The sequence below is a fragment of the Malania oleifera genome, chromosome 2, assembly GCF_029873635.1.
Source record: "Malania oleifera isolate guangnan ecotype guangnan chromosome 2, ASM2987363v1, whole genome shotgun sequence".
NCBI classification, from domain to species: Eukaryota; Viridiplantae; Streptophyta; class Magnoliopsida; order Santalales; family Ximeniaceae; genus Malania; species Malania oleifera.
This window is the reverse complement of record NC_080418.1, coordinates 18,389,988-18,405,711: the sequence shown is the minus strand read 5'-3', so window position 1 is coordinate 18,405,711 and position 15,724 is coordinate 18,389,988. Positions and strand designations below refer to the sequence as shown.

At 37.5% G+C, this 15,724-nt stretch overlaps 1 protein-coding gene across 9 annotated transcripts in view; it reads right to left on the bottom strand.

The window, feature by feature from the left end:
* LOC131148483 (nudix hydrolase 9) overlaps window positions 1-15,724 on the bottom strand; it is a 103,993-nt gene that overhangs the window by 16,321 nt on the left and 71,948 nt on the right. For 4 of the 9 annotated variants that reach the window (XM_058098183.1, XM_058098180.1, XM_058098185.1 and 1 more), the window contains 3 exons: window positions 10,922-11,065; window positions 2,603-2,761; window positions 1,598-1,969 (listed from right to left, as the gene is read on the bottom strand). In XM_058098183.1, coding sequence (XP_057954166.1) covers window positions 1,874-1,969; window positions 2,603-2,761; window positions 10,922-11,065 — 399 coding nt within the window. In that variant the 3' untranslated portion in view covers window positions 1,598-1,873. Of the gene's footprint in view, window positions 1-1,597; window positions 1,970-2,602; window positions 2,762-10,921; window positions 11,066-15,724 lie in introns of those variants that run through there. The other 5 variants (XM_058098181.1, XM_058098184.1, XM_058098182.1 and 2 more) reach the window with 2 other exon arrangements.

Here is a 15,724-nt window from a genome sequence, read left to right as displayed (position 1 = left end):
AGAGGTTTCTCTTCTTGAAAAAGAGGGTTTTTGTAAAAGGTTTGCTCCGCCCGGAAAGGAGCGTTCATAGTGGAATCCTTTGGTGGTATTGGCTAAAGGCGAGGACGTAAGCTGGGGATAAGTCGAACCTTGTATAATTGCGGTGTTCTTCTTTCCCTACTCTTTTAAATTTCAGCACTTTTTATATTGTATGCTAAGTGCAGACTGTAGGGATCATTGCTAATTTAAATAGAAAACTTTTAAAACAAATAAAGTACGTTTCAATTAACCATTTGTACCCACAAGGGAGTACATTGGTTAATTTGCGGAAATCTTGATTAAAAGAGCGCAATAAATTTATTCTAAAAACAAGGCTTGCATATCATTTATAGGGCTGCTAAAATTGCACAAAGTGTTGCAACATTGTGATTGATTGATTGTTTATTTTAAGTTAAATTGTTTGGTTAAGTTTTTGTTAACTTGTGGTGTGTTTTAGGTTTGGTTTGTGAATTGATAAAGTTGTGTTTAATAAAACAAGAAACTTAAGAATCATTAAAAGGAACCATAAAATTTTTAATAACCCAATTTACCCCCCCTCTTGGGATTACTATTCCACTTTTAGACCTTCTCCATATCTAGTTTATATATAAGGCCAATATTTCCATCTTCAATTTGCTATCCACAACTTCATTTGCAATTAAAGTCACATCAAGGATTTTCTGCCCCCTCCACAAAAGCATTCTTGAAGATCCCACTAGCTCTCCCATTGCATTCTTCAGCCTCCTAACCAAGATCTCTGCCATTATTACAAACACAGACCACCGAGCTAATAGGTTGAAAATCCTTTTAGTGGCCTCATTTTTATTTTTTATTTTTACACAAAAGTACCATTAACAACACACACAAATCACCCCCAATCCCCAAAAATGAAAATCAACAAATATCTTCAGCACATCCACGCTTCAGCGAACACCATTAGTTCTATCAAGCTTTTACAAGCCCAAACAGACCAAGCCAATAGGAGCATTGACTATACATGCTTCACACTAAGGTTGATATTTGGAAAGCTGGCCTCAGATTCTGCTAACAGAGGAAACAAAAACAAAGATCAATTTTGCATGCCGCTTTTGATTCTTGATTCCAAAATGACACATCCATTACATTTTTAAGGGTTTTCTCGCTCTACCCATTTAAGATGAACCACATTAGAAATTTTAGCAAGAGATTGATGCCATACAGAAAATTATTTGCAAAATTTTGTAGTTAGCACAAGTCAATATATTTTATTCAGGACTACATACTAGAAATGAGATCACTCCACTGTCCACACCAACAAACAACCAACCCAAACCATAACCCAAATAGCTTTTAGGATTTTAAGTATTTGACCTGGAATCTACAAAGCTGCTGAATTCAAGTTCCAGAGAAATTGTGGGTCACAATTGATAAATGATAAAAACAATTTGATCGTTTTAGTTTTGAAGAGGATGGTGAGGCCATGGGCCTGGTAGCTCTACGATTCCTAAATTTATCCTCGCTCATTCCATACTATAGTTTTAAGTAATGCTTGCAAACAACATCAATGGAAGCAACATAAACTTTGCATAGTTTCAGCAGATTAAAAGGAAGTGATGGAGCCACATTCTGGAATTAATTAAATGGTAGAAATAGAATGAAACACTTGCATTGTTGTGGCTGCATGCTTTAAGAATAAATCACAGAACAAGTTATAAAATATCTTGTAGATGATTCTGTATTTTTTGTATGAGGAATCAACCCAATAGGGAACAATTTGTACAGAATCAAATGATGTTAAAACCATGTCATTATAGAAACTAAGATGCTAATTTCAACAGCCAACAACCTTGTTAGAGCAGCACTCATGAGCTTCCCATCAGACATCCTTTGCAACTTCTATCATCAGCTTATAGAGAGCAAATCCACCATGGTGGCAGCCAGGCATTTTAGGTGTCATATTCTCCAAATCACTCTGATACAAAAAAAGGAAAAAAAAAAAAGAACTGATCACCAATTGCATCTAATTATCAACAACCACAGATTATTTAAACATCTATGTTACTGTTCAGAGCACATGCTTTGAATCTAGCTTAAAATTTTTTTCACATCAATACCATGGCACCAAAAGTTGGCTTTAATGTGTAGTGAAAAGGTGAATGGACACGCCTATAATTTCATTAATACTGAATTATAATATTTTTAGATTCCATCTATTAATTCAACTAAAGCCAGGACACACCATCTCTATTAAAAAAAAGGAGAAAAAAGAAGGAATCCACCTCAAATCAGCCACCACCACACCCAGACTACCACCAACATCTCCCTCATACTAACCCACCCCACCATCTCACAGCACCAACTGCGACAGTACAACATACAACCCAAAATTCCCCAACCATTACTACCGCTGTCAGCACATCAAAATCAACACAACTGATCACTGCCAAATTGTACAACTTGCATACATTCCACTATCACCACCACTATCGCATTTTTCCATGTATCGCATGTGATCAATGTTAGTGGAAAAATAAAACTTAAAACCAATAGCCTACAACAATTAAGCACATTAAAATCTCAACATAAAAATCAAATTTAAACTGACCGCTGATACAGTGAAAAGCTCAGTTGACTCATAGCCATCTTGTGCCCTACAGTAATGTTGTTGAATTTCCTTTGACTGAAGACGACATTTGATAAAGAAAAAAGCAGTCGGTCTAACATTCAACTCCCTGCGAGATATACCGATAAAGACTGGAGTACTCTGTGATAAACAAAAGATCCATATCAGATGTCTTTAAATTAATATGCAATAAATTCAAGTAACAATTTTTCTCATTTAATTCAATTCTGCAACAAAAAAGTAGATATGAAATATCATCTCAGTGATCTTGAAAGAAACCTAGCAGAAAAAAGGACTGCAAAAGTTTATTTAAATTAAAGAGAGCAAGTTGTTTGAAAATTAGAGAAACATATTAAAACTGTGTCGTCTTTAACCATCTCAAGATGAATTCTCACATAAAACAATGTATCTTGGAACAGCTCAACAGCATAACTTTCTGGAAATACAAGCATCTTCATGGGCAACAACTGAAGTGTCAATTAACACTTTATATAAGGGTAACAAGTCTGAAAGGGGGCACATATGGAAAAAAAAAAAAAAAGCTGATTATTTCACCCACTATGCCTAACTTCCAAGAAAACATGCATTCCACAGCTTATATTGATCAACGGCAACCAACTTTGCAAACTTAATTACTTCATGCAAAATGAAAGATAAAGCAGGCAGCTTATACAGATCAGATGCTTATCATGTTACCTTATTTTCGCATCGACTCGTTGATAGGTCTATAAGCACAAGAAAACAGATATACCAGCAGAATATGGGTGCTTCATAAAATGATTGTGCTCAGAAACATTTCGTTTCTTGTCCACCCTTATGTGCCTGATTTCATGCACATAATACTCTTTATATGAAGTACAGTGACATCATGAGCATTTTATCTGCTATTCAAGCAAATTATAATTGTTTACGGGGAGTCAAAAGAGAAGAAAGTTGTCTGGCGGCCATTTCAATCAACAATATCTAACTTTTGAAAACATGCCAACATTACTCTGATGCTGTAAAGTTCCACCCCCAAGAGAATAAACAAGATTTTAATATATTAAGCATGCTCAGGTAATATCAAGAAATTTAACCAACAAAATGATCAAAATAATAGGCCCAATCATAATAATAGTTACATATACCAATGCTTTAAAAGGTAGAGGTGCAAGGCAAGGTGTTTTAACTATTATGAGGGGAGGTATGAGACTTGAGGCTTGAGGCATAAGCTTTTGAAGAATTTTATTTTTAGGCTAAAAATATGTAAATAAATTACATACATATATATATTTAAATTAAAACAAAAAAATTATGAAATTACAAATGAAGTTCAAAAAATCGAATACAATTGCTAAAATACTTTGATGCCATTCTAAGAATACTAACTTGAATTCATTAAGCAAATCATGCCAAGAGATGGTTATAACAATGCAAAGTTCAAATTATTATTCATGATCTAAGACACAAATTGCAATTATTTGGAAAAATAGAGGTTTAAGAGTTATGGAGATCAACTCATATTAAGATATTCTATCATGCAGACAGGTGGTTATAATTTTCTATCCAAAATTCTAACTTGAAATTCTCACGCCCTAAAATGCTTAATACTTTAATGAAAAAGGCACAAAAGGCATGCCATTTGCACAAATGCACTAGTCTCAGTGTATAATGTTGGTATTTTGAACTACGCCTCATGGCATTTTGAGCATGCCTTGTCTTGAAGGGGCGTATGGGCCTTGAGCCTTTTAAAATACTGAGATAAATAAACTTTAGGGCTAATTCTTGAGCAGTCAAACAAGAAATATATCAGGGCAGATATTAAAAAAATTAATTAGAAAATGGAAACATAGTCAACAAACCAAATGGCAACAGCACAAGATGTCATCCCCGATCTAGTTTCAGCCTTTCAGAAACTCTTGGCAAGGGAAAAATACATAATGCTTCATTTCTTATATATATATATCTTTTATATATCTTTCTTTTTTTTGACATCATAAGAAAAAGTTATACACTTGTCCATGTATTCTTCCAATTCTTTTTAGATGTATGTAACACTAGGAAGAAATCATATACTAATTATGAGTTTATGACTTTGACGTTTTACAAGCATTGAATTTTTGCTAAGATGCAAGAAACGAGTTTTAAATTGAAGAAAAAAGGGGGGCAAAGTTCGAAAATTAGTTAACATTGCAACAAATAGAAATGCCATCTTAGAAAGCCAGAAATGTAGCATTAAAAGAGCAAAAACACAAAGTAATGCAATAGTGAAAATGGACGTACACGGCATGAAATGACCTGCAGAATTATAAACGAATACAAATTGAAAATCCATCAAATTCAAAAAAACTCTACCATTTAGATGAGTACATCAAATTCCTACACAAGTTGAAGAAAATCTTTCTTTGGCCTAGGGCATATACCACTATGGAGCTCATCTATCTTTTCTGGTTTGGGTATTTAGACATCTAAAATCATTAGAAGGAAAGCACTTAAGGTGCGTCCCACTGGCCAATAGAATTTCCTGGATAAGATTTTTGTGAGAAAGGGGTTTGATGAGAGATGGTGGCATTGGATTAGAGGCTGTTTGAATAATGTGAGCTACTTAGTGTTAGTGAATGGAGAGTCTAAATCTTGGTTCAAGGCTACAAGAGGGATTAGGCAAGGTGACCCTTTTTCCCTGTTTTTGTTTGTTTTAGTGGCTGATAATTTGAGTAGGATGGTGGATAGGGCCGTGCATAGAGGTTTAGTGAAAAAGGGTGGTTGGAGGTGGGGAGAGAGGGGGTTAGGGTCTCGCACCTTTAGTTTTCTGATCATACCCTCTCTTTTTATAGGGTCATAGACCCTCCTTTTTCAATATTTTGGGTATTCTCCACTTTTTCAAGAAGGTTTTTTGGCTTAAGATTAATATGGGGAAGAGCAGTATTGCATCTATCAATATGTCTAACGAGAGTGTTAAGAGAGTTGTCTCAGAGGTGCGTCGTAGTGTTTTGGATTGGAACCTGTCCTATCTAGGGCCTAAGGGTTCCTTTGGCATGTAACCCTAGATTTGTCAATTTTTGGAATCCTGTTGTGTAAAGGGGACGGGTGGAAAGGTGCTCTTTCTTCTCTTGGTGGTAGAATTACGCTCATCTAGGTTTTTTTTTTTTTTTTTCCTTTAAGTAAAGGAAATTTATTGAAAAAGCATCAAGGGGACGCCACTTGCCAGCCTATGGTATAGCAAGTCAAGCAGCATGAAGGGTGTCACAAAAATCAAAGATTACACTATAGTCATTAACAACAGTCCCACTATGCCAACTGTTAACCGCAATAAACCAGTGCTCTTTGCTGATCTAGAGTGCTGAGGTAGAATTTTTAAACTCTCCTATTCCTCTTTTTTCCAAACACACCAGAAAATTGCAAGGGGAATGAAGGACGTAGTCTTTCTCTTCTCTTTAGTTGCTTGAACCCCTTTCCAAGCCCAGAGATCCATCAAGGTTGACTTTCAAAGTGTATCACCAATGACAACCAACCACAAATTTGTCAGGACAAAGAGACACCAAGCCCCAAGTGCCATTGTCCTGTAAAGCATTCATCTCTTCAACCATAGCACTCCTCCACCCAGAGTGGGCTAAGGCTTCCGAAATAGAATTAGGAAAGGTAGTAGATAATGAAGCAGTAACAAAACAGTTATAGGAGGATGATAAGAAGTCATGACGAACATAGTTGGTAATGGGATGTTGAGTACGTGTGTTTACCTTTTTGAATAGCAATGGGAGGATCAACATCATGGGAAATAGGATCATCAGACAAGGAAACCAATGGTGCGGTAGTAGAATCTAGAGGGGACTCTCTTCCTTGGAGCTGCCATCATGAATACACTTGCAAGTTAGGATGATCAAGATGATGCGGACACAAACTATATGGAGACTTAGATGGTTGGTTACGCAAGGACAGAAAAGTAGAACTTGGAAGATTTGGCAGAAGAAGAGACTCACTGAGCTTAGAAGTACTCAGGGACTAGGTGTAGTATGGTGTAGATTCAACGAAGGTATCATCGAAAAAAAACAAAGGAGATGCAGCACGGGACTATAACAACGACATCCCTTTTGAGTATATGAGTAGCCTAGAAAGACGCATTTTATAGCACGAGGATCGACCTTATCCACCACAGGAGTTAATTTATGAACAAAGGACATACACTCGAATATACAATGAGGGAGAGAGAATAAAGGTGAATTAGGAAAGAGAACGGAGTAGGGAATTTTACCACTAAGAATGGAGGATGGCATCCTATGGATCAGATAGCAAGCAGTAAGTACAACATCACTCCAAAACACTTTCGGTACATGCACTTGATAAAGTAAGGTGTCAGTGATTTTAAAGATATGCCTATTTTTCCTCTTTGCAACCTCATTCTGTTTAGGAGTTTGGGCATAGGATGATTGATGGACAATACCAAATTGAGTCATATAAGCATTGAATTGTGAATTGAAATACTCTTTAGCATTATCCCTTCAAAGTATTTGAATTGGTAAACCAAATTGAGTCTTTATTTGAGAACAAAAGGCACAAAATACATGAAATAAATCGGAACGATCTTTTATTAAATATAGCCAAGTTATTCTTGAATAATCATCCATAAAGGTTACAAAGTACCAGAAACCCAACTCGGACAAAACTCCACTAGGACCCCAAACATCAGAATGAACTAACATGAAAGGGCTTGCAGCCTGTTTATTAACTCGGGAAAGGAAAGGGACACGATGGTGCTTTCCCAACTGACAAGACTAACAATCAAGACTAGACACATACCTCAAATTAGGAACAAGACATTTTAACTTTTCCAATGAAGGATGACCAAGATGACAATGAAGTTAGAGAGGTGTGGCGGCAGCAACAGTGCAAGCAGTAGAAGGAGATGGCGACTCAAAGTGATAAAGTCCACTAGCTTCACGCCCTATGCCAATCGTCTTTCTTGTCTTCAAATCTTGAATAACAACAGAATAAGGAATGGTACTGAACAATTCATGGATTTAGTAATCTTGCTAATGGACATAAGATTGAAAAGAAATTTGGGAACATACAAAACCGAAGGAAAATAAATAGAAGAAGTGGGATTTATAGTCACAATTCCCTTGAATTTAGTGGTGGATCCATCAGCAAGAGTAACACAAGGCAAATTTGCAGGATATTAAAGAGTGGATTAGTGGCGGTGGAGTTTATGACCTAAGGACTAGGGTGAGAAGTATTGGAACATGTGAAGGTCTACCATGGAGATCCGAACATTGCTTAATAGTATGATTACTTCATCCATAATGAGTGTACTTGCAAGGAGTGCGTCTACCTCATCCATTTCTACCACCAGAACCACCTTGATAACGTCTACGGTTGTTTGGTAAAGAACTAGAATCACCTTGTGCAGCAAAGGTTGTCCTCTCAGATCCAAATGCAAGAGTAGGAGAATGTGTGCTAAATGAAGCATGAAGAACATGAGAATAAACATCGGAAAATGACGGGAACTCTGCACTACTAAGTATCTAGGACCGGACTACCTCAAACTTGAGTCTCAAGCCCGCTAAAACCTGAAGAACTGTCACCTGCTCCCTCTATTTCTGCATCTCACAAACATCGGCAGTTATAGGTCGCACAACGTTAAGATCCTCATGAATATGCTTCATCACTCCAAAATAATCTGCAATGCTCCTATCTCCTTGTTGCAATTGAAAGTACTCCTAGGATAAATTATACATACATGTAATGTTACTAAGAGTATAGAAGCTTGGCATAATTCCAAATCTCCTTGCATGTATCTAAATGCATACACATCCGTGCAATTTGTGGCTCCATTGAATTCCACAAGAGGGAAAAATCAAGCCATCTTCTTGAATCCACATTCCTTCTCTCTTCTTATCAAAAGCATCAGATTGGAGCAAGTGGTCATACTTTCCTAATCCTACTAAATAAACTCGAGCAACTTTAGACCATTGAACATAATTCTTTCCCTCCAACTTCTGAACCGTTATCTGTGGCAGCCATGGTCTTAAATTTCCACAAAATTGTCAAAATTTCTATCAAAATTTTCGATTTTTGTCACCTTCGAAATCAAAATGGCAATCAATTTCCATTTTACGTAATTTCCATCAAAATTTCAACAAATCATCTCAAATTTATTGAAATCTCAAAATTTTAGTGAAACTTGTTGAAATTTTAACTATAGAACGAAATATCCTCAGAATTCAAATAAGAGATTTAAGAGCAAATTGAATTCATTTTTTTATTGAAACAAAAAGATTATTACCAGGGCTTTTAAAATTATATGAAAAAATATACTTACAACAATATTTTTTTTATCTAACCATTCATGTCTAAATTATCATTATTTGTATAATAAATAATATTTAAATGATTTAAGAATTTAATTTGTATTAACTGAATATGTTTAATGCACATTATCTTACAATTGTGTTTGATACACCAATTATATTACAACTTTTCCACCTTGTACACAACATAGATGTATTTAACTTGTAATATATTAGTCCTAAAACTTATATTATTATGTCTATTAACCATTTCTAAAGTTTCATAAAAGAATTCCAGTCTTTACAACTGATTTTCGTTATTTTTTCAAATCAAAATTGAAATTGAGATCGAAATCGAAATTTCCATACTTTTGGAGCTTCAAAATTTGAGTTGAAATCGAAATTTAAGACCTTGGTGGCAGCGATGAAGGAAACATATTTTTTGGATTCATAGACTCCATTCCAACACTCACAAATTTGCAGCCACACCAATGTCAAAGAAGAAGAACAATCAAAATGAATTGGGACAATCACAAACTACGTGAAGCACTGACAAAACCACGGATGAGGTGAACAACTTACCAACTGAGATAGCACTGCCACGGCCTCACAATCTTAACTTGCAAACACTGCCACTGCTCCAAGAAACTCACAAAGAAGCCTTCACAAGCACCAAACAAAAACTAACTGATTACCACAAGTGCGTGGTCGAAAAAGGTTGGATCTTTGGACAGAAAACTTGTCCAACAGCTTGATAATATTGTCTAGAGAGAGAATCAGAACATGGGAGAAGAAAAAAGAAGAAAAATGTGGCTGGAAACTCTGCCAGCTGCGTGGGGTCGGCACTGCCAGCAGTTGGCCAGCGCGTGGGGGTGTGTGGGGCTGTTTTTTGTGGAGGTAGGCTTCGTAGGGTTCTGTTTTTGGCTGTATGGTTGGTTTTGTGAAATAATGAAGGATGGAGCTGGATTTGAGAAGGGCAGCAATGGGATGGTGTTTTCCGGCGACGACTATGTACGATAGGCTTTAGGTTGGATCAGTCTCTAATTACCATGTTGAGATTTTGATTAAAATGAATGACCTAACCTAAAGATAGGTCTCTCCCTCTATTTGTAATACAAATCAAAAATATTCTAATGACAATAATACCCTTACTAACTCTCACTAATTAACATACTAACACATTTAATAATAATAATAATAATACTAAAAGACATAAATAACCTCTAACATATACTATTATATACATATATATATATATATATATCGCCGGCTCGACTACCAGGTTGACCCACCAGTTCGACCAGCCCGACCAACCCAGTGGCTTTACTGGGTTAGTCACTGGTCTGGTTTTTAAAACCATGATATAGATAGATGGAAACTTTCACAGTCTAGATCTCTTTTTTATGCCATTTATATTCTCAGATTTTGTGAAGACAGAAAAGTTCACGGAAGAACCCAATGCCTAAAAGTGGAAAAAACAATTGTTACATTACAAAAAACTGTGGAATGACTTGAAAGGGAAAAAAAAGAAACTTGATAGCTTATAAATAATTATAAATATTTATGTCTTTACAAGTTGATGGGGACTTGATTGATTGCATTGGATGGATTTTATTTTAGTATATATGCCATTTTAGTTTTTTAAAATTTTATGCACTATTGTTCTGCATTATTAAACTTGATTGAACACGATGTGATTGGTGTTTGATAAATTTGAAATTGAATGGTGTACCTTTGCCATAGAAGTTCATCATGAATTATATAGAATTGCATTTATACAAGTCCAAAAAATGGAGGAAAGCTGTCAGAATTTCAGTAACCCATACCAAATCATGTCAATTAAATGCTGCAATTTAACACAATTAGAGTTGGAAATTGAGCATCTTAAAATCAGTTTAAAATTTTGATGGGTCGATTTCCAGATCCTGTGCAAAACACAAGCCACCACTAGTTTGGGTGTGTTTGTGTGCGCTGAAACTAAGTGCTAAACAAAATTAAACAGCATGCTTTCACAGTCAAGTCAGTGTTCAAAACTTACAAGTGATATAGCAGGTACTCCAATTTCTTCAACAACTTCACGAATAATGCTGTCAAACATCTCTTGAGAAACTTTCTGGTTAATGAGTTCAAAATCAGTCAAATTTTTGTCATGCTGATGGGACACTATTTCAACTTCTTCAGGCTGCCAAGTATCCATGAATCATCAAATTAAAAAGAAAAAGAAAAAAGGATAAAGTAAAAAGTAAAATAAAAAATCACATTCTTTTGGTCAGAAAAAGAAGAAATATCGTTAAGATGAAAGAATGTACAAAAAGGAGCTAATAAATCCTTCTAAAATGGGAAAAGAACAATGAAGAAAAAAGTGCAATCAAAATAACACAGCCTTCCAGCCACGCTGTAAATCCGAAAAACCTTCCCCCTAAAGCGCCATGCTGCAAGAACCCATAACGTGGCCAAATACAGATCTGTTTCCAGAACAAAGATTGTCTTTGGTTACTAGTTATTTAGTATTATTAGCTATGTTAGTAACAAAGAGTTATTGAGGGTATTATGGTCATTGTGAAGCACTTGGTATATATTATAAATAGAGGGGGAGACCTATCACTAGGATTACGTCTACCAATTTACACAACATTTTAACATTGTATCAGAACATGATCCCAAGACCTAAATCTCACAACCCTACGTCATGCCTACCCTGACAAAAGCCGGAAAATGCAGCAATTGCCAGAAAACCCCAGTTTGGAACCATAAGAATCCCTTTAGATTTTGCAAAGCCAACCTCACCGTTGTAGCCCCATGAAATTTCATTGCAAGAAGACCATCCATGCACACTCTCACACTGGTCAAAGGCTGATTGTGCCAACACCAAGTGCAGACACATGAGGCTTTGGTAGGCCCTGCTTTTGCCTGTGTTTTTCAGGCTGTGGCAGTGTTATGCTAGTTTGTGTGTTGGCTGTTTTAGTTGTTCACCTTGTTCATGGTTGTTCAACTCATTGACCGTGTTCCTCGCTGGTGTTGTTTGTGAGTACTGGGATGGAGTCCATGAACCAAATAAGTATGCGTCCTTCATCACTGCCGCAGATAACAACAAAGAAGTTGGATGGAAAGCATAATGTGCAGTGTTCTAAGGCTGTAAAGATCTATTTGACAAGCTTTGGAAAATCAGAAGACTTGTTTCAAACCATGCGCAATGTCGACAAAAGGAAATATGCATTGGCTAAGGAAGATGTGGTTGATGGTCTAACTATTGTGGAACTCGATGGAACCCCAGATTGCAAAAAATGTGCATGCATCTCAATGTATGCAAGGAGATCTGAGATTATGTTAAGCTCCTGTATTCAGTAACATTATTTGTATTCTATCTAACCAAATGATCCTTCTTTCTCCTCAACCCCAAACAAAAGGAGATCTCTCGACTCTCTCAATACTCCTAGCTACCACTATAGGAATCCATCCAGCCACTTAGACACCTTCTCCACCACAGAAACCTAAAAACCAAGAGACTCAAAGGCCACTCTAAAATACCACTCTAGCTCCAAAGGCAAATTCCAAAGAATCTAGTTTCACTCAAATTGATACCCGCTATCCCACTCTTACCCAAATTTATTTTCAAGCCTGATACCCTCTCAAATATTCGAAAGATGGCACATTTGAGAAAAAGGAACTCCTCATGATCTTCCAAGTTAAAAATCATCTCATCTACAAAGAGACACCACTACTCCACGTGCTCCCCACACCAATCCCTCTCTCAAAACCTCTATCCACTGCCTATCTCTCTACCAATCTGCTTGAGATACGAACCACAAGAGCAAACAAAAGAAAAGAAAGTAGATTCCACTGCCTAAGAGGCATCGAAGTCCTAAACCATGACTTGAGATTATCCTATAATGATGAGTGAAAAGAAGCATTAGACAAGCACTGTAGGAACCTGAACCCGAAAAAAAAAAAGGAAAATGAATATAAAAGGTAGAAATAAAAGAAAATAAAAGAAAAAGAAGGAATTGGGGAAGTCAGGGCCAAAACTGGCGACGGTTTTCCATACTGGAGGAAAATCGGCCACAATTTTGGGTCAACTAGGCCAGTTAATCACAAAATCGGCGACGGTTTTGTGGGAACAGGGGAAACCGGCACCGGTTTTCTCCTGGGCTGCTCACTTATAAATAGAAGTGAGCTCATTTTTTTTGGAAATCTCAAAAACTCATCTTTTGAGCTCTGCTAGAGTTTCTGGTTTTCTTCGCTAAAAGACTCCTACGGGCCCCCTAGTGCTCCAGGACCAGTCTCTCTTCTTCCGGCTTGCCGGATCTCGTAGTTTCACCGGTTCAAAAAGCTACGTTTTCGGTTTTTCGGTTCGTTTCGGTTTCTGTTTCGAACATAGGTAAGGAGATTATGTTAATGCAGCATTTTTATGATTTTGAACCAATGGAAATGTTTATGGAGTAGTTGTATTTATGTTTTCAGTTGAGGTTTCTAAAACCAACCGTTCAAAAGTCTCGTTTTCAAACCTAGGATATATGATATGATATTTTGAGTGGAAATGAACGGTGGAAAGTTCGGTTTGAACCTACAAACCATTTATACACTGTTCTTATTGCTTGCCGACGAGCTATGTTTTAAATATGGAAAATTGTGTGGCAGGTGAATACTATTTTGAGAGATATGGAAATACTAGAAATGGGAGTGTTTGTGTAATACTGAACTTGTTTGCGAAACATACTGGAATTGTTTGATTAATGCAAGGATTTATATGATGGCCACGAGGGCCGAGTTTTACTAGACGGCCAAGGGCCTTAGTGTTGTTTAGTGGCTGAGAGCCGAGTTGTAACAGAGGGCCAAGGTCCGAGTTTGTAGTAAACGGCGCAAGACCGGAGTTTATAAAATGACAGATTTTATGTGAAATGAGTTTAAAGTACAGTTTTAATTACTTAAATTACGTGATATGCTCTAGGAACCCTGAGGACCCAGTTGTTATGAGCACGGTACCGTAGCTAGAGAGTGTTTCACTATTTGACCGTGTGCGCCAACACTGTACTGCGAGAGTGGTGTTGGGTGGTCCTAGCCGATTAACCCAAATAGAGGTGTTACCTTCCCTCGAAGTACGTACCAGGATGTGGTAAGGCAATCGGACCCGCAAGCAAGTTGCAAAAGCCTGCAGACGTAGTTAGCAGAGAGTGACTTGGTCTAGGTTGATCCCTCAGCTTTTAGTCCAACCTTCGAGTAGCACAACCCTGACCACGGGGGTTTATACATGGCGTATAGTTCCAAGGAGAGTCTTTCATGCATACCAGTATATTTATGTAAATGATGTAATTGTTTTCAGTATTGTTTTATACTATGAGAAATGAGAAGTGAGTATACATACTATTTTCAGTAAAAGAAAGAGAGATGTATGATTTTGTATACACTGAAACGCATGTTGACCACATATTGTCATTAACTTAATCTTTCTTACTGAGAGGTGTCTCACCCCGTATACAACATATCTTTTCAGGGAATCACAAAGATCGAGTTTAGCAGAACCAGGGGGTGGAGACTAGTATAGTTTCTTTTTGTGAGTGTCTGCAAGAACTCAAATGTGAGATGTTTATGTTGTACGCCTCAAGGCTTGTATTATGGTCATGTGGACCGAGTTAGTTGACTTTTTAGTTTGAGATGTAATATGAGAATGGAAAGAATTTGTTGTATGTTGATGGTTAGACTCTGGTAATAGATTATGGAGAATGTTTTACGTATTCCGCTGCATGTTTTATATTATGAGATGGTATTAGGTACGCACACATCACTAAAGTAGCACCCCGGGCCCGCGAGGGGTTCGGGGTGTTACAGGTGGTATCAGAGCCTAGGTTGCTAGGTTCTGCAGACTTTGACAGTTAAGGATTATCTGAGTATAGGTTAAGATGAGTTGAGGATAAGAGTCAGTAAGTTAGGCGGGTTTTAGTCTGGAGACTTGGAGGCGGATCTCTGTTGACGGTCTTCTGTCCTTTTTCTTGGAATGACGATTTCAAGAAAACCATGGTAAATCCATCAATGTTTTTGTTTCAGGGTCGAGAGGTTGAAACTCGGAATCTAAGTTGAAACATTAAGTTAAGTGAGTATGTAATTGTCCTAGAGTAGGGATAGAAGTCTATATGTCGACGGTTTTATGTCAGGATTGTCTGACTTGTCCTTTTAAATTGAGAATTTTCTTGTCATGGTATTTCTCCATTTAATGATTGTGTTCCACATGATAAGAATGGAATATTAAGTTGGTTTCTATCCCATTTACAAGATGGACTCTAGGGAAAAAGACGTGGATCTCAGGGAGATAACCATGTGAACACATCCAGCAAGGATAATGCCGATACTTCGGCAGTGCTACGCAGTATAGTGCGGTAGGCTAGGAAGGAAACCCGGAGGGATTCCAGAGAGCGGGATAAGCCAGCGGCTGACAAGGGCTGCATGTTCCAGCAGTTCACCCGGACGAATCCACCGGCATTTTCTAGAGGCCCAAACCTGATTGCAGCGAAGGATTGGGTTCAGGAGATGGAGGAACTACTGGGGGTGCTAGAATGCACCGAGGAGCAGAAGGTTCAGTTTGCCGCCTTCAAATTGGTGGGGAAGGCAAAAAGGTGGTGGAGATCGGCTAGGTTAGTGGAAGAGCAGCGTCTTGGAGCTGTTTCAGGGAGATCTTCAATAGATAGTTCCCCATTGCCACCCGAGAGGTAAAGGCTGAGGAGTTTTTGCTTCTGACTCAGGAGTCCATAATTGTACAGCAGTATGCGGCCCGATTTGTGGAGCTATCTCGATTCGCTCCACATATGGTCCTGGATGAGCCGAAGAAGGCTCGAATGTTTAAGAGAGG